The following is a 23,061-nucleotide window of genomic DNA, read 5'->3' on the forward strand; positions in this document are numbered from 1 at the left end:
TGCCATCAATGTTAATTAGATTTGGTATAACAATTTCGGTCACTGCTGATTTTGGGCAAGAATTTGTTAGGTTAATATGTATGTGGTTATGATACATGTGTGGGTTTTCTCGATTATTTGCTGAGCTATTTCTTATCAGCATTCGGTCATTATATTCAGAATTTAGTACGATCTACCAACCCAAAAAGAAAAGGGAAGTAAAAGAAGAATATACGCTGATTGAAGACAACGCCAAAACAAGAATGTTATTTAAAGAAGATGAGATAAGACGAGATGAGATTGTTGTTACCTTAGAAGAACCTGAAGTTTAGTATTGGAGGCATTTGATTTAGCTTTATAATAAAAACCGATAAAATCATTTCAAAACAATATTCGTTGGAATTGTTAACATTCGCCCTATCATCGTCATCATCAGATATCCAAATTTAAAAGGCTTTCAATACAACTAGTATATCTGTTAATTATCTACATAATTCAAAGTTGTAGCAGTGAGGCGAATTGATAGAATAAAAAAAACAACGAAAAGAAAAGAGTAATGTAGTATTGTATAGTTCCATACATATGATGCTTGACGGCGCAAGCCTCTGCATCTAGTCTCTATAGCGAGAGTATGAAGGTAGAGTCAGTCGTACGTTAGAGAGCAGCGGAGAATGACGTGTCTTCTCCTAGACGACCCTCAGCCGGACACTACACCAATGTACCTTTGATTCATGGTTCCCAAATAGCAATTTTTGCATTTAAAATGCTTGGATATGACTTTTAGCTAGTCGAATCACTTATGTTCTCCAACTTATTTCGAAGCTTAAGTTGATAGCAACGGTCTGATCATACAACCCAATTAGTTTGAAATCATTTGTGCGTAGTTTTAAATGGAGTTTTAGGGAAAACATCAGCCCAAAAATACCTCTTTAATGAACATGTATTTTTTCCAGCTTCCAACACTGGTGGTGTATTTCGATTGAAGTTGCATGCCAAGAATAGGAACAAAATTAGTTTTAAATCTTTATTCAAAACCTAAATAAATATTCACTCTCTAGTCTTTCTAGTATTTTTTTATTTTTTGCCGAGTTTTACTGTAAGCATGAGTATTTATTGCAAATTTTTCAAATGAATGTCCGCGTTTGAAAGCGCATGTGAATTTAACAGTTGCACTAGAAAGGTGAGTTCATCTGGTTTTCATACAGTGATTTCCAACATAATTTCCTCGGATGCAGATCGAAAAAAATTAACTTCTTTATTAAAGTACAAACAATCAAAAAATTCGGTATGCACAGATTTGAAACAAATTATTCTCTTTGCAATGAAAATATATTCAAAATTTTTTAAGCTCAACTTGGACCTGAAAAACATGGAAAGACATGTTGGCAGGCCAAGCAAAGGACCATGCCAAAATAGGGCTCACTTACCCTAACACGTTGTTTACGCGGTTCGAATGCCAATGAAACGAAAAACCTACCTAAGGGTCCAGCGCCGATTGACCGGCGCATAGGGCTGAGATAAAAGATCTCCACTGCTGGCGATCCGGAGCCAGCGTCTTCACTTGCTGCCAGCCAAGGTTCTCGTCAACTGTGCGGATTTCAGCGGCTAGACTTCGCCGCCACGAGCTTTTGGGCCTGCCTCTTCTTCGATGCCCCTCTGGATTCCAGTCAAGCGCCTCTCTGCAAATCTCGTTTTCATCTCTTCGCAGCGTGTGCCCAATCCATCTCCACTTACGTTCCCGAATCTCGATTTCTAGCGCCCTTTGATGACACCGGCGATGTAGTTCCTCATTCGAGATCCAGTTACCAGGCCACCAAGCGCGGATGATATTCCGCAGGCAGCTGTTTACAAATACTTGCAGTTTTCGCGTCGTCACCGCATATGTGCACCAAGTTTCGTACCCGTACAACAATACGGATTTGACGTTTGAGTTGAAGATTCGGATCTTAGTTCGTAGAGAGATCTGGCGTGACCGCCAGATGTTTCGGAGACTCGCAAACGCAAATCGGGCTTTTCTGATCCGGGTTTCGATGTCCTTCTTGGTACCACCATCAGGCGTAATCTGGCTACCAAGATACTGGAAGCACTCCACTGTCTCAACCTGTTGTCTAGCTACCACGAAATTGGAACGATTTTCTGTATTGATTTCCATCGACTTGGTCTTTCCGACATTGATTTTGAGACCTGCTGCCTTGGAGCTTTCGGTGAGGTCGTCCAGTTTGCTCTGCATGTCTTGTTGTGTTTGGGCGAGCAAAACAATATCGTCTGCCAGATCAAGGTCGTTCAGTTGCTCCATGGTTGAAGGATTCCACGGCAATCCTCGGTTTGGTCTACAGTCAATCGATCCAGTTAAGATCTCATCCATTACGATGAGAAAAAGCAGCGGTGACAAAATACATCCTTGTCTCACTCCAGCAGTTACCGGGATTGGTTCGGACACCGTCGTGCAAGACCTTGCACGAAAATGCCTCGTACTGTGCTTCGATGAGATGGACTAGTTTCTCTGGGACCCCTCGTCGTCTAAGAGCAGCCCAGATGTTTTCGTGGTTCAGTCGGTCAAATGCTTTTTCGAAATCAACGAACACCAGCAGAAGAGAATCCTGGAATTCGTTGATTTGTTCCAATATGATTCGTTGAGTTGTGATGTGGTCCACACATGAGCGTCCGGATCGGAATCCAGCTTGTTGCCGTCGGAGTGTAGCGTCAATTTTCTCCTGGATCCTGTTCAGGATCACTTTGCAGAGTACTTTGAGGGTTGTACAGATCAACGTTATGCCACGCCAGTTACCGCACTCTGCTAGGTCTCCTTTCTTTGGGACCTTTACGAGGATACCCTGCATCCAGTCGGCCGGGAATGTTGCAGTATCCCAAATGTTAGCGAAAAGACGGTGCAACATTTGTGCTGACAAGGCAGGGTCGGCTTTGAGCATTTCAGCAGGAATGCAATCGATTCCAGGCGCTTTGTTGGATTTCATGTCCTCGAAAAACCTAGGTACGGTCGATAAAGCTTTGAAGTTATAAGACTTTGTTTTTCGTGCAAGCAAGGTCTTTTGCGCAATGTCTACAGTACGCTATCCTTGAACACATTTGGAGTTCCATCAATAGAATGGTGCTGATAGAATCCAAAATTAGTTGAAAAAACTACGCTCTATGACGTTTGAACTGGTCAGACTCAGACCCGTGCCATAATTGACTGCTATATGATCCTGAAAATTGTTAACCTAAGTGTACGACCCCGAAGATTAATACACAAGAATATTTCTTAAGCTTTACATATCCTTTCGTGAAGCAAATGATACCTTATTATTAGAACGTTCTAACGTTTTTCTTAGCTATTCGATTTCGATAAGTAATTAAAAACTGCTCACTTTTGAGTAAAAATTGTATTTAATACTTTTTTATATTTAAAACTTACATTTAACTATCAATAAAACCAATAAGTGTTCGATGACCTATGTATATCGTGTAGTTTAACTTTTGAAATCTACAGCTTAAAATACTGTAAAATAATACGTAAATCGCATTCTACTAGATCACACTGTTGAAGCCCTGCATACAGTTTGGTTGAATGAAATCATTCGTCTGTCTTGAAAACGGTTTTGGTCCATCGAGTTCCAGTTTCAATTTCGAACATCGGAAAGAATCCTTCCGAGCGTCGAAAATTATCCGGGGTAATCCGTGTATCAAGTGCCGATATTATCCAGTAGCTCGGTTACCTATTAGTGCTTCTCTTCGGTGTAAAGCTTGATGATATCCTCGATACTGACAAACGCACCGGAGACCAGGGCGAATATCGAGAAGGCACCGAAAATAACGTTCTTCACCAGGATCCACTTAAACCGACCGAGTTCACCGGGCCAGAGGAAAACCGTCTCTACGACACATGGCACCAACAGACCCAGACTGGAGAAGAAGATGGCACCGACCAACCCGATAAAGGGTTCCAGATCCGGCACGGCCAGACCGATAGCTCCCATTGCGATCATAATTCCGGTTCGGATTCCAATCTGGGCCAGGTTGTGACGCTTCTCGGGAATTTTGGCGTTAATTTTCTTCCACAAAATATCCATCGGTACGAAGAACTGAAGTCCGAAGGTGAAGAGGATGGCCAACGCGATCAGGACTTGGGCTACCTTGGCGGCACTGTAGAAAATATGGTAGTGATATCATTAATTATCACAAATTTTTATTTAAAAAATAATTTCGAATGCTTACACATCAGCAACAGGTAGATTGAGGGTGACGCTACCCTCGGCCAGCTCTCCGTATCGCACATATCCGAAGAATCCGATCAGAGCGTACAGGGTAATGACGGTTCCCATGGCAGTGTTCAGGACACCGGGACAACCAAGGAAGTGCTGCGGCTTGGCCATCGAATTTTCCACCGGCATAACTACACCGATACCCTCCATCGCAAAAATGACAGTACTGCAATCATTACAAATCATCAATTGATAAATCTCTTATTTTAACAAGAAAAACCTTACCTAAAGAACAGCGGCAAAGTGGCAAACGAGGAAAATCCGGGCTTATCGTCGAACTCCAGCGGCTTCTCGAAGATGTAGTACAGGGTGATGCCGAACGTGATGACGATGAAGATGTTGGCCATGGCCGAAAACGGCACCAGGAACTTGAGTTCACGGATTTGACCGATCGCCAGGATCGGAATCATCGTGAACAGGATGTAGATCCGGACGCTCCAGTCCAGCTCGGCCATCTCGTTGATGACCTTGGCCAGGGAGCTGGCAATGAAGACGATGTACACGCAACCAGCGCTGAAGTACGTCGCCATCAGGCCGTAATCCACGAAAAGCCTGTTGAGGGAAATAAGAGTTGCAATTTTAGCTTTCGAATTGAGAACATTTTATTCATGATTTTGTTATTTTGAAGCACCGACCAAAAAAAAGCTTCGTGGGCAAAGAAAAAATCTGGGTATAAAACGGGAACGGTGGACAAAACTTTGGACCGAGAGTCATTATCACTCAGTACTGTTTTGGCCAATTGAAACTTTTTGGAATCATCGCAAATCAGTCTGTGCTGAGGCTAATAAGTAGTCTTCATCATAAATTCGATCACTGGCCTACGATTGACTGGAATTTAATTTAGTATTGAATCACTGTTACAGAAGACCATAGAGAATACAAAAGTGAAATTAAATTAGGATTTGCTCCTAAATTGTGTATATACTGTTAATTTTAAATCTTGCTTAGACACCCTATATTGGTGCCCATATTTTATTTTTTTAGAGTCTGATAATCAGATTCGAAAAAGAAATCTAAACTTTAAGTAAAAACAAATCTAAATGGTGTTAAGGAAAAATAAAATTACGGAATCAAACACTTTCAAAAGGGCGTCACAACGCTCAAATAGCTAATAATAGCTCATATTGCAATCAATCAGTCCTCAAAGGTACAGGCTTAAAACGCGATTAACAGCTTGAAAAAAAAGTAACAAGTTTTAAATTTGCATAACAAGGAAATATGATGCGTGTAATCATAATAGAAAATTAAATTGAATTTTCCCCAAAATCTCAGATGTCTTGCGTCTTTTGTATCCATCCAAGAATAACGACGAATTGTAAATATCCAACCCAAGAAAGTGAGAATAAAATTCGAGGCGTAACCATAAGAGCAAGTTCACTGGTTGAGATGGAGTTGGAAATTTCGAAGGTTTACATCACATCACAACACATTTGCCGTCCACCGGTGTTGGGAAAATCTCATATTCGAACAGTTTCGCGCTGCAAAATTTGTATCGTATAACACTTTTTGGCGGAGGGTGATAGAAAAACACGATGTTTTGCAACACCGAACCGAGTGATAGAGTCGGCGTTGCAATACAGTATTCGTGCATGAAACGTTTCGGTGCTGCCATCTACCTTATGCTCAAAACCTCAGTTGAGGGGAAAATAAAGGAAATTGAGCAATTTCAGGATTTAAACATAAAGTGATATTTTCTTTTTTTTTTAAATCTTTTATCACTTAAATTGATACGAATTGCAATGAAGTTAATCAACTCTTTAAAACTTACAGCCAATTTTTTTCATGCCCTTGCCAATCGAATACATTTTGAGGCGCAGAGATGCCAGATAGCTGGGTGAATAAATAAATTCTGTATGTATGTTTTGTTTGAGCGGTTTTCGGGAGTAGGAAATTGTTTCGCTTTTTTATTTGAAAAAGATATTCCGTCGGAATGTCCGGTAACAAGTTCGGAACGCCGTCTTTAATGGATCCATCATCTTTAGAAAACGGAACCCTCGCTGTTGATTCGACAAGTGTCAATCATATCAAACGCAAGGCGTCGTATCGGAAGTAGAATTCAGCTTGTGTCTGAAATATCTATACTTTTTATTTGTCACTTACTTAATTATCACTTTGAAAATGAAAGTTTTAGAAAGAGTTCAAAAACTTTATCAACACGTGATATCAAATGCCCTCCAATACAAAACTCCTAATTCTGCAGAATACAGTTTAATATTGGGATGCATTATAACTTAAACAATACTTATACATACACTGTAAATTTTTGCCTCGATTTCCAGCAAAAAAAATTGCTGGAAACGTTCAGCAATCCAAATTTTTGCTGGAAACCAGCAATCGGTTTTCGATTTGCTGGATTTTTCAGCATTCAGTTGTGTTCTTGTCATTTTTGCTGAAAAATCAGCAATCGGTTTTCGAATTGCTGGACTTTCCAGCAATTGATCTAGTTTGCTGAAAATCAGCAATCGAGTTGTCAATTTGGAGTTTGTTTTTCTTTCGTACGCTGAAGCAAGGTGAGATTCTATTTTTGGTTAAATTAATATAATTATTTTAATTTCCTCTATATTCTAGCAACCAGATAATAAGTTAAGGGTGAGTTTTTCTTGGACAGATAGATATTCTCTAAAATATTCTTATCAAAACTATTTTTACAGGTGGCGATCAACACTTTGGCACAAAGCTGCCAGCCCAGCCGGTGTTATAGAATATTTTTAAAAAATATCGTGTTTCTGGAAATAAATATATTCCTATTGAAAAACGGGAGGAAATAATTGTTTTTATTGCTTATTATATGCACAGCCAGTAATCAAAATTTAATTTTGAATTAAAATATTAATTTGATACTAAATACAGCCGGTTGTGTTGAAAGAAATAGCTGGTTTCCAGTAATCTGGATTGCTGATTTTTCAGCAATTTGAATTGCTGGAAACCAGCATTAACGTTTGCTGTTTTTTCCAGCCATTTAAATTGCTGGAAATTTTGCTGGAAAGTCAGCGGGACAAAAACCAGCAAAATTTTGCTGGTTTCCAGCAAAAAAAATTTGCTGTGTACATCTATAAATTATAACATTTTCATATTGGCATTACTATTTCAAGTTAATGATCAAGTAAAATGAATTTGATTTCAATTTTCAAACGGTGAATTCAAAATACAAAAAGTCAGTAAAATTACTGAAAAGCAAATTCTCTTGGCATCGCTGGTTGCTTTCAATTTTATACCTTCGTATTCTATCACACCGGTGGACGGCCAACCTTTTTGGTCTATATTTCACGATAGAAAAATTCCCATCTGTGCTACAGACGTCAAAATTCCTACCACTTTTTCCCAACACCATTGGACTTGCTCTAAACGCACACAACTTCTAAACATGTATGATAGCATGATTTCAAATAGTCCGTTTTTGTTTTTTTTAGACCAAGGCGGGTGAGCAACCTTTAAACCAACGGGCAAATTTGAATTTGAAATCTTTCCATCTCGTATTATCAAATACAGCGTCATGATAATTTAACTCTATGTCCACCATTTAGTATTCTCATCCATTCTTCTTGTTAAAATTACTTTGTCATGATACTCTCATTTTGCACGATTCCTGTGCTTTACACTTACTAAAGGACGAAAACGAAATTATTGCGGCACTTTCAACAGCTCATAACTCTTTTACCATTTGGTAAAAATCAACCAAACTTTGCAAATTTTCTCATTGATGTGTATTGTTTAAATGCTGTCAAACTCAAAGTCGTTTTTTTCAATTCAACGAAAATGAAGGTGAGCCAACGCGAGTCGAGAGAACAAATTCTTTCCAAACATCTGGAATTTCCTGACCTTTCGCACCGGAAGTTAGGGAAATTGTTGAACATTCACCATTCAATCGTCTCCAGAGTGTTGAAGCGGTACCAGGAGCGGTTGACGTTGGACCACGGCAAAGAGCTGGAAAAAACCGGGACCGGAGAACGAAAAGACGTAGGAAAATATGAAGCGGATGGTTATAGAAAATCCCAACGTCTCAAGCCGTGATTTGGCTAAAAAGATCGTTATGTCGCAGAGCTACGTCCAGAATGCACGGAAGAGAGCTGGACTACATACATACAAACAGAACCTCCCAAACCGCGATGAGCGACAACAATCGACGACTAAAACTCAAGAACGGAAGCTCTACGAGAAGATGCTGACAAAATATAGCTGCTGTGTGATGGACGACGAAACGTATATACAAGCCGATTTTAAGCAAATTCCGGGGTTGGAGTTTTTCAACTGCAAAAGCAAGTTCTATGAGAAATTGTCAAAGTTCGCCACCAAATATCTCGTTTGGCATGCCATCTGATCTTGCGGACTGAGGAGTGAGCCTTTCCTGACAAAGGGCGCAGTAAATGGTAAGATTTACAAATCTGAGTTCCTCGAGAAGCGCATTTTGCCGGTCTTGCAGCAGCACGACGAATCTCCGCTATTTTGGCCAGATTTGGCATCACGCCACTATTCTAAAAGTGTCCTGGAGTGGTATGAGGCCAATTCTGTCCGTTTTGTTCCAAAGGAAATGAACCCGACAAACTATCCGGAGCTGCTTCCGGTGGAACAGTACTGGGCAATAATGAAGCGGGAACTTCGGAAGAGCAAGAAGACAGCAAAAGACAAGAAGGACATGTTAAAATAAAAAAAACGAGAAACTGGTACCGAATGACACTGTAAAGACTCGATTAACTTTTTTTATGTAAACATATGAATAAAACTACCCTAAAATTTTGGTTTGATTCTAAACATTATAAGAAAATTGGCATGGCATTTTCGGTGTCGCAATAATTTCGTGTTCGTTCTTTATCTATATGCCTGAATAAATTAATAAGATTATAAATTATATTGACTTAAAAAAAAGTGTTTTTTGAACCTTGGTGAGAGATTTTCTCATTTTTTATGGATCGTACTGTACACTGATGGACAAAATTATGCGACACACTCTAAATCATCGCATTAATTTAAGTGTACAGTCACTCTGAGTAGTGTGTGATATTTGCATACTTTACGAATAGATTTTGTCAAATGTTCTCTATCGAAAGGCATACAATTTCTCATATTCAACTCTTCTTGCATAACAAGAAGGAATATAATAAAACAACGAAAACTTCAACAGAACACTAAAAATGTCGAATACTCATGTCCATCAGTGTATTTCGTTCGGGTTTTTTTTACGAACGGGGAAGTCAGACGTCAGAAATAGGAATTAAATTTTGGAGCTCGATAGACACACTGACAAACTATTATTTCGTGTTGGGAAACTTGCTTAGTTCTTGGATTTGATTAGGCGAAAATCAAGAAATTCAATAACAATTGAAATATTCCAATGTTTAAGAGTCAATTCCGACAAGTAGAATACCTCATTTTTTAAATATAGCATTGTGTCGATACGAGTCTCACATTTGTCATTCATCTCTGGTACTCAAATCCGAGATTTCAGACCAGTTGCAAACGTTCTTAGGTCATTTCTTTTACCCTCATCTGTCCCTTTTTACCAGATACAGTCCCTGGAGTGTCAATTTATTCACCTACAGCACTTTAGTTTTCCGTTATTAAAAGTCTATGAATAAAATCCGAAAAATCATGCTTCGTAAAAAAAGACTTAAAAAATCACTCAGTGTTCAAGAAAACTGAAGTTAGAAGCTATACGTTGCATACAAAGATGTATTATTTTAAATTTTTTTAAGACCATGGCCACAAAAAAATGTAAAAAAGTGGTGTAAAACCCGTACTTTTCGATCAATGAATCGTCATATTGTTTAAGTCACACAAGATAAATTTTAAAAAGAGGATTAAAAAGTTGACGTAATTTGGCACATTTTTGCATTTTTAGATTTTCAAAATACGAACCACTGAATTTTTGACGAATTTTTAAAGGTAGCTATTATTTAACCTTTTGTCAATTTGCAATTTTTCAGATTTTCTAAGACTTAAATCAAACTTTGCACTGGAGTATATTAACGCGAGATTTCCGTTATAAATTTATATTCACAAGTGAGGTTATTTTATATTGATTCTAATACTTTAGACAAATATGATAAATATAAATCAGGGCAAGAAAATCTAAGAAATTGCAAATTAATCAAAAGTTCTAAAAACAGCTACTTTTAAAAGTTCGTCAAAAATTCTGTGTTTCGTTTTTTTAATCTAGGCGTGCAAAATTGTGCCAAATAACGTTAACTTTTCAATCCTGTTTTCAAAATTTATCTGGTACTAGCTGACCTAGTGTGTTTGCTACACCTTTCAAAAATAAATGAAATTTTCTGAAAATTATTCAAATTTTATTTGTTATATGAGTATTATTTTAAATCAAATTATGTACAACATAAATAGAACATGAAGTTTCGAATTGTAATACAAAGAAGACTTAAACTAATTTCCTGAAATTGGATATATCGTTATGATCATCACCTCCACAAATAGATGCATAAGCTCAGAAGTTTTTTACAATACTATAATGTAACGAGTCAATCCTTAGGTAGATCAGGGATGAGCAATCTTTAATCAACGGGCCAATATTAATTTCAAATCATATTCAAATTCAAATCTTTAGAATCAATCAACAAATTTAAAAATTATGTTAAAAATTTTCACGAATAATTATTCATAGTTTGATTCCAGATTGATTAGAAACAAACAACAGTCTAAAAAGTATAAATCTGATTTTGCAATCAGGTGTATCATTTTAAAGCATATTTTGAATCTATATATATAAAAATGAATTTCTGTCTGTCTGTCTGTCTGTCTGTCTGTCTGTCTGTCTGTCTGTTCCCTATAGACTCGGAAACTACTGAACCGATTTGCGCGAAACTTGGCAGGTGGGGGTATTGGAGGCAGGGGAAGGTTCCTATTATGGTTTGAGACCCCTCCCTCTCTCAATAAGGGAGGGAGGGGCCTCCCAAACAAAAGACAATTTTTTGCATAACTCGAGCACCCATCAAGCAGATGGTATCAAAATGGGCATGGTGTGGTATTTGGGTACGAAGAATATTCCTATGAATTTTACGTACCCCTCCCTCCTCTCAGTGGGGTGATAGGAAGGGGGGAGGGGGGCTACCTTACAATTTTTCATATAACTCGAAAACTAATCAAGATATTGGAACCAAATTTGGCACGGGAAGGTATTGCGATACGAAAAATATTTCAATGATTATTTGAGACCCCTCCCCCATTTTTGTAGAAACGGGGAGGGGGCCTCTTTCATATTTCTTTACATAACTCAAAAACTAATAAAGCAAATGGAACCAAATTTGGCATGGGAGGGTATTTGGATACGAAAAATATTTCTATGATTATTTGAGACCCATCCCTCTTTCCAGTAGGGAGAAATAAAGGGGGGAGGGGCCTCTTTAATAATTTTTTACACAACTCAAAAACTAATTAAGCAAACGGAACCAAATTTGGCATGGGCGGGTATTTGGGAACGTGACATGTTCTAATGATTGTTTGAGAACCCTTCCTTCTTCCAGTGGGGAGAAAGGAAAGAGGGAGGGGAGTTTCATACAATTTTTACATCATAACTCAAAAACTACAACAGCAAATGGAACCAAATTTGGCATGGAACGATATTTGGGTACGAGAAATGCTTTTCTGAATATTTGGTACCCCTCACTCCTTCAAAGAGGTGGATGAAAAGGGGGAGGAAAGGTCTCCCTTACAATTTTCAGTATAACTGGAGAGTTGATCGAGCAAATTGAACCATATTTGGCATATGAGGGAACTTGGATTCGAGAAGAGGAGGCTTACATTTAACTTTTTTTTTATAAAATCCGAGAAATGGACAAAACTTTACATGGAAAATCATTTTTGTATGATTCTATGATTATCTGACACACCATCCTCCTTTCAGTGAATACGTACATAGGAGGAGGGAGGTAAGCCAGTGTGTTAGCAAAAGTGTTAGCAAAAGTTCTCAATTTATGCTAACGAAGCCAACAAATGGAAACAAATATGGCATGGAAAGGTACTTGGTTACGAGATATCTTTCTACGATTGTTATAGATTCTTACGCTTTACAGTGTAGATAGGGGAAGAAAGGAGGAGGGTCCATATAAATTTTGTTGTAAAGCTTAAAAACTTATCAACCAATGGAACTATATTTGATATAAGAGGATTTTTGGGAACGAAAAAATTAGGTATGATTATTAAAAATCACGACCTCCGTTCAGCTGGGGTGAAGGTAAGGACAGACGAGGGGCTCTCTTATCAGTTTTTCAGCATAAATCCAGATTATATCAAGAAAAAACAACCATATTTTATAAGTTAGATTGTTTGCGTACGATTAATTTGAGACCGTCCAGACAGCTTCAAATTATCAGATCTTTAACACAAATTTATAGAGCAAGATTTAGAACATTCGTTTAACTTATCTTTGTGTTGCAATTCGAAACTTCAGCTGCAGCTCTCATTTTATAGCGGTTACTTATAAATTATGTTATAATTAGATTTAAAGTAATGCCAATAAAACAATAGAAATTTGAATAATTTTTGAAAATATCATTTGATTTTGAAAGGTGTAGCAAAGCACACCGGGTCAGCTAGTCCTTTTATAAAGATTGCGCAGTGATTTGGACGAAGAACAATCAACAATCATCACGTTTTGTGTACATGTTATACGACAGTTTTGAATACATAAATATAAATTCAAACGTAGCCAGACATAATGGTATCTGAATAATGTAATGGATTTTTCGTTTAAAAAAACATATTCCCAACGTCAATATTTCTGCTTGAAAGTGATTTGTTGATAACCTAAAATCTCAGAAGATTTGTGAACTCCCAAAAAAATGCCATTAAAATAAACACACTAGGTAGAAATTTACCGACACTATATTCTCATGATATAAGTATTATACACAATGCATAAGTGAAGGCGATTTTTGCAAGGTATGCATACTTATTTTTTATAGCTAGTGTAATGTTGGATGATTGCATAAATACAGGCGATTTTTTCAGAGATTCTCATCTTATTAGATGATTCATCGCAATACAGGTGATTTCAGAAATTCATTGCGATTTTCCTCACAAAGCAAACTTTAATAGTTGAATTATGTATGTAAATTTTTGCTTTCATGCCTTGTTAGCAAGATTTGGGATAGTTTTGCCCTGATATAGGTGGTAAAATGCGAAAATTTGGGTATCTATATTGCACATGCTGATAGCATATGCATGCCATATTTTGGTTTCCTCGACAGGTAAATGATACCTCGTTTTGCCAGCATTTTGAAAGAAATTTTGAAAGCACATCGATACCAAATTTTGCAAGCAATCGAAGTCAAAAAGTGGCATCATTATGCTCTCAAAACGCGTTATGAGAGGGTGGTTAAACGAGGTATCATTATGGTTTCAGTGAAACCTACACTTGACATGATTGAGGTATCCATATATGAAAAGTGAGACCCAAATTTTGGCATTGTACCACCTTTATTCGGGCAAAATGATACCTCATTCTACTTTCAAGGCATGATAGCAAAAATAGGTATTATTTTGCAATAAAAGTCTGCTCGGGATCTTAATTTTTTTCCAAGATTTGAAATTTTCAATCTGTTTTATGAGCTTCATAAATTCTTAAATGTATTAAGTAAATAATTGCTATAAATTCCCCACCCTCTGCCCCCTCTAATGCGGGAAGGGCTCAATGTGGTACAAAGAAGGTGATGAACAAACACGCACACTATTACAGAACTCGTTATTCAAAAAGTAAAAAAAGTAAACAAAGCCTACGTCACTTTCCAGGATGTTTATGTATCCTAGGCGAGAATCGTAAACAGCAGTTGGCAACGATTTTTTTTCTATAGTTTTCGCTGTTGTTTGAAAATGCAACTGACGTCACGAATTGTCATGGTTACATTGTTTACAAAAAAAAACTTTTACTAACACTTAGCACGGGATTTCCATCGTCACCTGAGATATGTATACAGCTTGGGAAGGGCTCACGAACTATACCATAGAAATACCTTGAGTACATGAAAAATGTCACATGCCACATTGGGCTCCATTTGTTTGATAAGAGTTATCGAGTTATGTCAAATAAAATATGAATAAATCCTGCCTCTTTCTACCCGACTCCGCCCTCAAGAAGGAGGATCTCTAGTTATTCATACGCAAACAACCTATCTTTTAAAATATGCACCCATTGCTTGATATGTTCTTGATTTATGTAAAAAAAACTGGAAAGGGAGCTCTCCTGCCTTTCAAATCCCCCACTGCTAGAATGAAGTCGAGGTCTCCACTTAATAATCATACCCTTTTTACCCTTTTTTCGTACTCAAAACCTTCTCATATCAAATTTAATCACATTGGTTGAAACATTTCAAGCTTTACAACAAAATTCATATTGAACCACTTCCTATCCTACCATCTCCACACTGCAAGGCGTTAGGATCTATAACAATCGTGGAAACATATCTAGTACTCAAATACCTTTCCATGCCATACTTGATTCCATTAGCTGGCTTTGTCAACCTAAATTGAGAGCTTATTCTAACAAAATTGTATTGGGCAATCTTCCCCTCGTCCTATATTCCTGCTCACTGGAAGAAGGGTGGAGTCTCAAATAATCATAGAACCATATCAAAATAATTTACAGCCGCAGCCCGTGACCTAGAGGGTAGCCTTCAATTCTTCTTAGCCGGCAGGCATGAGATCGAATCCGGGTCACGGCATACATAGTGTGCCTGTGGGTTGGTGGATTAAGCATTTGTAAGATGCTAGCCATCATATTCTCAAAAAATGTACGCTTAGTGTTAAGAAAAAAAGGAATCTTTTCAAGGATACATCAAGTTTCATTGAGATCCTGTATGTGTTTGTGTTCGTTTATAAAACTTCCAATATTGTCATATTGACACTCGAGAGAATAGGGAAATTTTTCAGGTGTCTACATATTTTTAAAAAAGTTGTAACTTTCTTTCAATAAAAGACACAAGTTGAAAAACAAATGAAAAAATTCAATAAACGCAAAAGCGTCCAACTCAATTATTGTTAATTTTTAAGTTTTGAGATTGAACCATTGGCAGCTCTGGATTAGAACGGTCTTGTTTTTTGTGGATTTTATTTTATTTCTAATTTTTTTTTTTCGTTACCACGTCTGGTACTCACTTTGAAAAATTAGCCAGCTTCCGCAGCTTAACAGGTCCATATTGGAAGACTCGTTCGGCAGTTTCTGCAAAGCCTAACACCGGTATCCTTGTCCTTTTGCATACGTCATGTGAAGTTTTTACCTATAAAAAAAACGAAATTAAATTTTGACGAGGGCAAGGCAATTCAGCTATCAATCAAACTAATTAGGAAGTCAAACCAGCAACAACATATCATATCTCAAAAGTCGATTACAGTGTTAGTTGAGCATACAATAAATCCCATCCGGCTTCATAGTTAAAGGGAAGAGCAGACATTGAATGATGAGCATTAGGACATAAATAACAAAAGATGGAAACAGAAGATGCTTCCAGACGGGTGAAGGTTACTTCCTAATGAAGGTATCAGTTCAATCCGGCCGATCGCGAAACCGGTTGTCCAGTATCAGACTTAGCACGTGCCCCGGAACTCGAAAGACGTTCATCGGTTCATAAGTCAATTGTAAAGTCTAAACACGTTCTAGCGCCGGTGTAGGTATCTCTATGTTCCGGAATCACATAAAATGTGACATCTCAGTCTGTTCTGTCACAACAAATCGTTCTTTTACGGGTTTAATTTATGTGTGACTCAGCCATGCTAATGAGGGATGCGTGAACAACAGTTAGACGTAGGTAGTATAGATATGATGCAGCTTCTACTAAAGTATTTGATTGTTTTAGGCAACATGTACGCGAAATGCCTTAGTTCAAGGGATGTCGCGTGTAGGCGGGTGGCTATTCAAAGAAACAGGCGCAATAAAAATTGTCAAACGTGACGATAATGTTATCTTTGTCAATTTTCGCATACCGATTGTTTCGCTAGTTTATTGGGTAAGAAAAAAAAACAGTACCTACAGTCGATCGTAAATTGGCGAGCTTATTACCTGTGCGGTGTTGTTACTCACATGGGAAGTGATTCGGTAGCAATGTGCTGGGAATATTTATGGGTTTCAGTTTAGGTCCCATTAAACTTTATGCCGAGACGTTAAACGAGGATTACATTCACGCAACTCTTCTCAGAATTCACTTGAACTAGAAATTTAAAAATTAGATTATTTTAATGAGCCTCATAAAATATTTGTTAATTTCTCTTTAGTGTTTGGTTTAAAATGTTTATAGTATTTTTCCGAAAATGTTTCAAATTGTATCGAATGTATGTATACTATTATAAACAAACGAAATCTGTAGGAACTCCTAAAATCATGATGAACTGGGGAACTGCTAAGAAATTTCTATGATGTTTAATTGGATATGATTTTTTTTATTTTTTGCCCCAGGTGGTTAAAAAAGTTGCAATGAAAACAGATGAAAATTTATACTATTATTAATTGTCAAAGCTTTTATGCCACAACGATCACCAAAAATGCTAGGGAATTGGAAACGAGAAACTGTTTTTTGCTTCTCATCTTATGCCAATGACGTTCAAATGTTGAGAACTCATGATTAGAGTAAAAGCTAAATTTTGGGTGTTGTAAATCGTATATCGATTAACAATTTCGCTTTCGAAAAATTGGTTCTCCATAGCCCTTTGCTAGATGTAGTAAATCGATATTCTGTTAGAAAGCTGATTCAGTAAAATTATCAATCGGGTGGACAAAGAAATTGGAAAAAACCATTGACATGTTATAAATCGTATGGGGTTTGACCACAAAAGACTTTTTCTAATCAATTCTTTTCATATTTTTCATATAAAAATTATGCAGTTATTGTATTGGGATTTTTAACTGCTAGAAAGAGTTGAAAATTTTTGATAAATTAACTTTATTTTGTTGTATTATTAGTACAATGTGTTAAATTTGTAGTTTCTCAAATGTGAAAGTTCTACATCTGGAACGTTCCGTTTTTAGATATGACTTCCTTCTAAGCGTTGAACATGATTAAAATTTTCTCACCTGTAGTCACTGTGGCGAACTTAAATATTCTCTGCATTTTCACGTTATTTGTCTTTTTCACTCAGACAAACTTTCACTTAGACCGCACTTAATCGTTTCTTAATAGCACTTGAACGTTTCTTCGTTAATAGTCGCCAAAGTCACTTATTGGGAATGTGCCAATGGAAGCAACCTAAGGTTCATATCGACTCTTAGATGTGTTCAGATTTTGAACCCGAAATTAAATTTATAGAATTATTAGAAGGTAGACGAAAAAAACATTTTTTCCTCCAAAAAAATTAAAATTCTTTAATTTTACCAATAAATTTATATTGTTATCTGTGAAAATTTTTCATTTAAAAACTTTTTTATTTTTCCTTAAAATTATACAGAATTCAGGCCAAATGAAGAGAAATTTAAATAATTTCTTAATTCTTCGTAAGACTTTATCCACATTTAGCTTAACTTATTTAAGGGGGGGGGGGGTGGGTAGGCTCTAACGGGTATATAAAAACACCATTTTCACGATTTTTTTTCTAGAGCTATCGTTCAAACTAATGTATTCAAATTTTTTGCATTATACAAAGCATTGTTAAAAGAACATTTAGTAATTTTTTCATAGAAAAATATTGAAAAATGAGCCGGTGACGGAGCACTTTCGAGGATGCCTTTTAGAAAACAGGATATGCGGTGGACACTGTATCTCAGCACAGAATAATCTGCAGTCAAAAAATCAGAGCAAAATATTTTTAATAGATGTTTTTCTGGACCCCAACGTTTTTATTTAACTTAAAAACTTTTTTATGAAATTTTTGTGGCTGTTTGAAGTGAAAACTACGATTTTTCACGAAAAAATCGGCCATTTTATACCTGTAAAATCTTCCCAAAGTAAAAAAAAAAACAAAAAAGAAAAACGTTGGGGTCTGGTATTTTATATGTAGAAAATATGTTCCAAATTTGAAAAGAATCGGATAAGTATAGTTGTCAAATGACGATGTCCACGGACTTTAAAAATGTGCTTTCTAGAAAAAAGTTTCTGCTCTTGCTTTCTTGCAGTATTAGATAGGAGGAGATAAAGGCCTATAACTTCTACAGTTTTGCTTCAATTGACTTGAAAATTTGACACAACATTCTTGAAATGTTTTACAATAAGAAAATAAAAAAATAAAAAAATCGATTTTTTGAAAGTGTTAGACCCTACCCCCCTCTTAATAGGTGGTATGAAAAACCCCTAGCAATTGCTTTTGCTAAACTAAATCGAGCATTCGAGCAGTCGCAGAAAGCAATTGCTTCGGTTGATATGAATAAAGTTTTTTCTGACAGCTGTTTTCTCAGTCAGGAGCTTTTACTTTTAGAACAAGCTAGTTCGGTATGAATAAAGCCCAAATCTGAAGCAATCGCTCGAGAAATCTCCTAGCAATTACTTTATTTTCTAAGCATGCTTGGTAGCAGACTTTTCCAATAAACAAATTCTTCAACAACGTCATGAATTTATAAAATTAGCAATATTACACTTCAATACAATTTAAAAAGGCATTTTCAACATAGATAAAGAACAGTCGAAGTGATAACCCAACTTTTTTCATATTCCTGTTGTTGTATGAAATGATTCGTCTAAGATGAAACAAAACAAATCAATTAGTAAATATTTCAAATTAAAAAAATCCGGCTACAGTGGAAGAAGTCCCAATCGGCTTGAAGTTGGAAGAAAGTTGTAATAATTTTAAACATAATTCAGATCTCCCAAATTTATATGATTTTTTTTATAATTCAAAGATAAAAAAAAAAACCGCTAAGTTAAGATGCGCGCCTATTGCCTATTTTTTTATATATCGGATTATCCCTATCCGAAAACGTGTGGGAGAGCTTATGATAAATGTTAAAAAGCTTGGCCAATTTTTGTTTGACAATATTCAATTTTCTTTAAACATCAACATGCGAGCATGTATTTGTAGAGTCCTTCCAAGTATGGACAATCAACCGCCTTTTTGGTAGCTCTTCAAAACTCTGCCAATCAGTAGGACGTTCTTCTGATTGCACTGATTCCGTTCGCTGTCCGCATTCAACTGAACGTTTTAGTTCTCTCTCTTCCAGTTCCGCATGTTTTCTCCAGCCTACTTCGACAAGACTGTGAGGGGTGAATCATAAGTCTCGCATAATATTTTATATCGACTCTACATCTCATCTCTTCTCCAAAAAAAAGCACAACTTAATTTGAGAAAAAAAAAATGAAAATCCTATAATTCAAATTTAATCATAAATTGTGACTCAAAACTTATGGTTTTCGTTTAAGAGCTCAGACCGTCTAACAGCAACTATAATGGATTGGAGGAGATCGCAAAAGGCAAGAAATTCAAATTCAGTTTCTAGATTTGTTAAATTGCTCTTTGAATTTTCCAAAGTCTCACAATAAATTTGCTGATTACGCAATGAATCTTCTTTAGGCTCCTGTGAATATAATTCAATCAGGGCTGTATTCAATAACATTTGCCGATTTTAGTTAAACCAGTAAAATATTCACAAATCTGAAGTATCTAGATCACAATCTGTAAATTAAACCTCGTTCGATTTATTCTAATTCAGGATCAAAAGCTTCTCTCTCTTTCTCTCTCTCTCACTGAAAAATGATACCACAGTTGCTTTACCTGAGTGGGACGGTTTCTTCTTTCGCTTATGTTTCACCTATCACAACCAATCAGATATGTTTCAGTGTCACAAATGTTTTTGAAATCTTTTTATTCCAGTCCGGATCGCAACCAATGAAGCGCCCAGCAACCAGTACCTTTGTAGTTTAAAACTTCATTTATTCTTGGGTACTATCGTTTGACATTGGTCCTCCAATTTACCAGTATCACCCCAAGTAACACCGAAAGTTTAATAAGACTCCTAAAGCCCCTTATAAAACCAAAAGTTTACCTAGTAGACCGCTATAAAACTTTAAATGTTACTTGGGCACTCCTCTTAGCACAATCACTCAAAATGGAGCCATCAACTCAACTACAAAAACCTCCGATCCGAGGTATATTGTCAATGCAGTTGAAACCCAAAGTTTTTGCGCTGGTGATTGGCAACCTTACCAACCAGCGACGATGAAGAATTCATCTAACACCACGGCAATCGGCAACCCTTTCTTTTGTTTGGTTCCGACACTTAGAAGATGTTTGATAGTCAACATGAAATGTCATCAGTGATGTCGCCAACGCTGATGTTGACGAAAATTTCGGTTTGGGGATTCAGCGACAATGCTTATTTAGTCTTTCACGGTAACGCGTTCCAAAAATTGATGATGATGATCTGAAACCCTTCAGGTTTTACGGTCTTCATATGATATAACAATCAGTTCAATAAAAATGATCCAAAATCAAAAGTTAATTTGTTTATATCATCATCGAAAATATTAATACATGCTTAACCATTTAGCAAACTTTCAAAACACGAAAACTCTGTAATTTTTTATACGTAAACCTTCCATCATTAGTTGTACTGAACATAAATTTGATTTCTGTACACTAAACCTCGAAATCGGTAACATACATCATGTTATACATCCAATCCTCATTTATTTTTTGCTACGCTCTGACAAAAATAGAAACAGCTTTATAGAGAGCAAACAGTTTTGAAGCACCCTCTAATTTCGTATCCAAATTAGTCGATAAACTATATTTATTCAAATCCTTTCTTCTTCATCCGTTTCAACATTACTTGGTCTGAAGATTAGTAGATCGATACATCCGAGACCCGGTCAACCACTTTGATAACCGGTGCTCAACCACATTCATTGCACTTGTCAATAAAAAGAAACTCAAGTCTTTCAATGGAGCTATCGAGAACTCTGATTGTTCGAACGGGTCTACAGTCACGGAAGTGTGAGCCTACACCGCCACGAGCTTCACCCTACAGACGACAAAATATCATCTTCGGGATCACAATCGGTGCAAATAGTTGAAGCGTCAAAACTGTCTCCTAATTATTTCTTCATCCTCTTCTGAGCATTCGTGAATTCACCTTAAATCAAACAAGTTCAACCCAACTGTCTTTCCACTGAAAATCAACATACATTTTCGCCCCAATAATTAAATAATTCGATACTAACTTCGTGTAACATTTTATCCATCTTCTGCTTTCAGCCATCTCTTTCAAGCACAGTTTTTCAGTTGCCTCTTCGGCACTATGATGGTCTCGGCTCGTTTCATTTATCCTCTAGTGCTTTCTCTTTCTATCTATTGCCGCTTCGGCCTATAGCCGGACTCTGATTCTTCTATTCTATCGCAAATTCATTGCTTCTCCCTTGCCTCGCTTTTCGTTTGTCACTTTGACCCTCAGAGGGATTCGGATCTTTTCATTTTCCGCTTCGGCCCTCAGCCGGACTCGGATCTTTTCTTTATTTGCCGCTTCGGCCCTCAGCCGGACTCGGATCTTTTCATTTGCCGCTTCGGCCCTCAGCCGGACTCGGATCTTTTTTATTTTCCGCTTCGGCCCTCAGCCGGACTCGGATCTATTTTATTTGCCGCTTCGGCCCTCAGCCGGACTCGGATCTTTTCATTTGAATTCCAAGTAGCTTCTCATTCTTCCACCGTCATTAAATTGAACATCCGGATTCGTTTTCTTCTATCATTCATTCCTCCCCCGATTTATTATTTGGATTTCTGCTGCGGTAAGCATCACAATGGAAATATCAACGCCGCCGTCGCCGAGGTCGAATTACGTCAATTTTTTTTACAGAGCTGCACTTAAGAAAAAAAAAACGCTTACCATCGTACCGGCTGCGCCAAATTGTAGAGTCCTTCCAAGTATGGACAATCAACCGCCTTTTTGGTAGCTCTTCAAAACTCTGCCAATCAGTAGGACGTTCTTCTGATTGCACTGATTCCGTTCGCTGTCCGCATTCAACTGAACGTTTTAGTTCTCTCTCTTCCAGTTCCGCATGTTTTCTCCAGCCTACTTCGACAAGACTGTGAGGGGTGAATCATAAGTCTCGCATAATATTTGATATCGACTCTACAGTATTGACTTCCGATCGTTCTTACACCCACCACCCGCACCGTCGATTTCATGGCTATTTCAGCCGTACTTTTCAATTTTTTGATCGTCTTCTTTCATTTTACTTTAGAAAATTTCAGATTCTGCTGGTTGGATAGCTCTTTTTTTCGAAGCAAAAGCTATGTTCTAAGACTTTAGTACACATCTGCTAAGCAAACGTTTATTCATACCAAACTAAGCAAATGCTTTGGGCTTTTGCTTTGCTTGATTTCGAGCAAAGTAAAAGCTACCGAAGCAATTGCTAAACCTTATTCATACCACTAAATATCTCAAAATCGTGGCTTAAAGGTTATGATATAGATAGATGTATTGCGCGTAATCCAAATCTGTGTAATTTGTAAAATATTCTGTGATAAGTAACAAACACTCACAATTCACTTTTTGAATTCATTTTAAGAAAATATAATTTAAAATTAAAAAAAAAGTTTTTTTTTATTTAAAAATTAAATTGTGAATTAAGATTCAGAAATCAAATTTCTTATTTACATTCCAGATATGCAAACAACCTAAAACGTAGGAGTTTTGACCTCTACGTTGGCCCTAATGAGCCGAGAATTCCTTCGAAACCGGGTCGAATAATTTTATCCATATTTTGTTTAAAGTATAAAAAAAAAGTTACATTCTTATAAAAAAAGATTTTGAATTCAATAATAAGGAGTGTTCATTTTATAAAACGGACACCTAGATGCTACGATAAAAAGTTGACGTTTAACCCAAATTTGATGAAACTGGTTTCATCGTGTATAAAAGTTTGTTGACAAAGCACTGACATATTTTTTTTGTGAGAAAGCG

At 36.9% G+C, this 23,061-nt stretch overlaps 1 protein-coding gene across 3 annotated transcripts in view; it reads right to left on the reverse strand.

Annotated features, from left to right (window-relative positions):
- Positions 1-3,347: 3,347 nt before the first annotated feature.
- The window catches only part of LOC129748066 (proton-coupled amino acid transporter-like protein pathetic), an 80,232-nt gene continuing 60,518 nt past the window's right edge, over positions 3,348-23,061 (reverse strand). For all 3 annotated transcript variants that reach the window (XM_055742535.1, XM_055742534.1, XM_055742536.1), the window contains exons 5-8: positions 15,342-15,463; positions 4,467-4,793; positions 4,195-4,407; positions 3,348-4,122 (exon numbers count right to left, since the gene is read on the reverse strand). In XM_055742535.1, coding sequence (XP_055598510.1) covers positions 3,699-4,122; positions 4,195-4,407; positions 4,467-4,793; positions 15,342-15,463 — 1,086 coding nt within the window. In that variant the 3' untranslated portion in view covers positions 3,348-3,698. The remainder of the gene's footprint in view (positions 4,123-4,194; positions 4,408-4,466; positions 4,794-15,341; positions 15,464-23,061) is intronic.

This window comes from Uranotaenia lowii, chromosome 2, assembly GCF_029784155.1.
Source record: "Uranotaenia lowii strain MFRU-FL chromosome 2, ASM2978415v1, whole genome shotgun sequence".
Lineage (NCBI taxonomy): Eukaryota > Metazoa > Arthropoda > Insecta > Diptera > Culicidae > Uranotaenia > Uranotaenia lowii.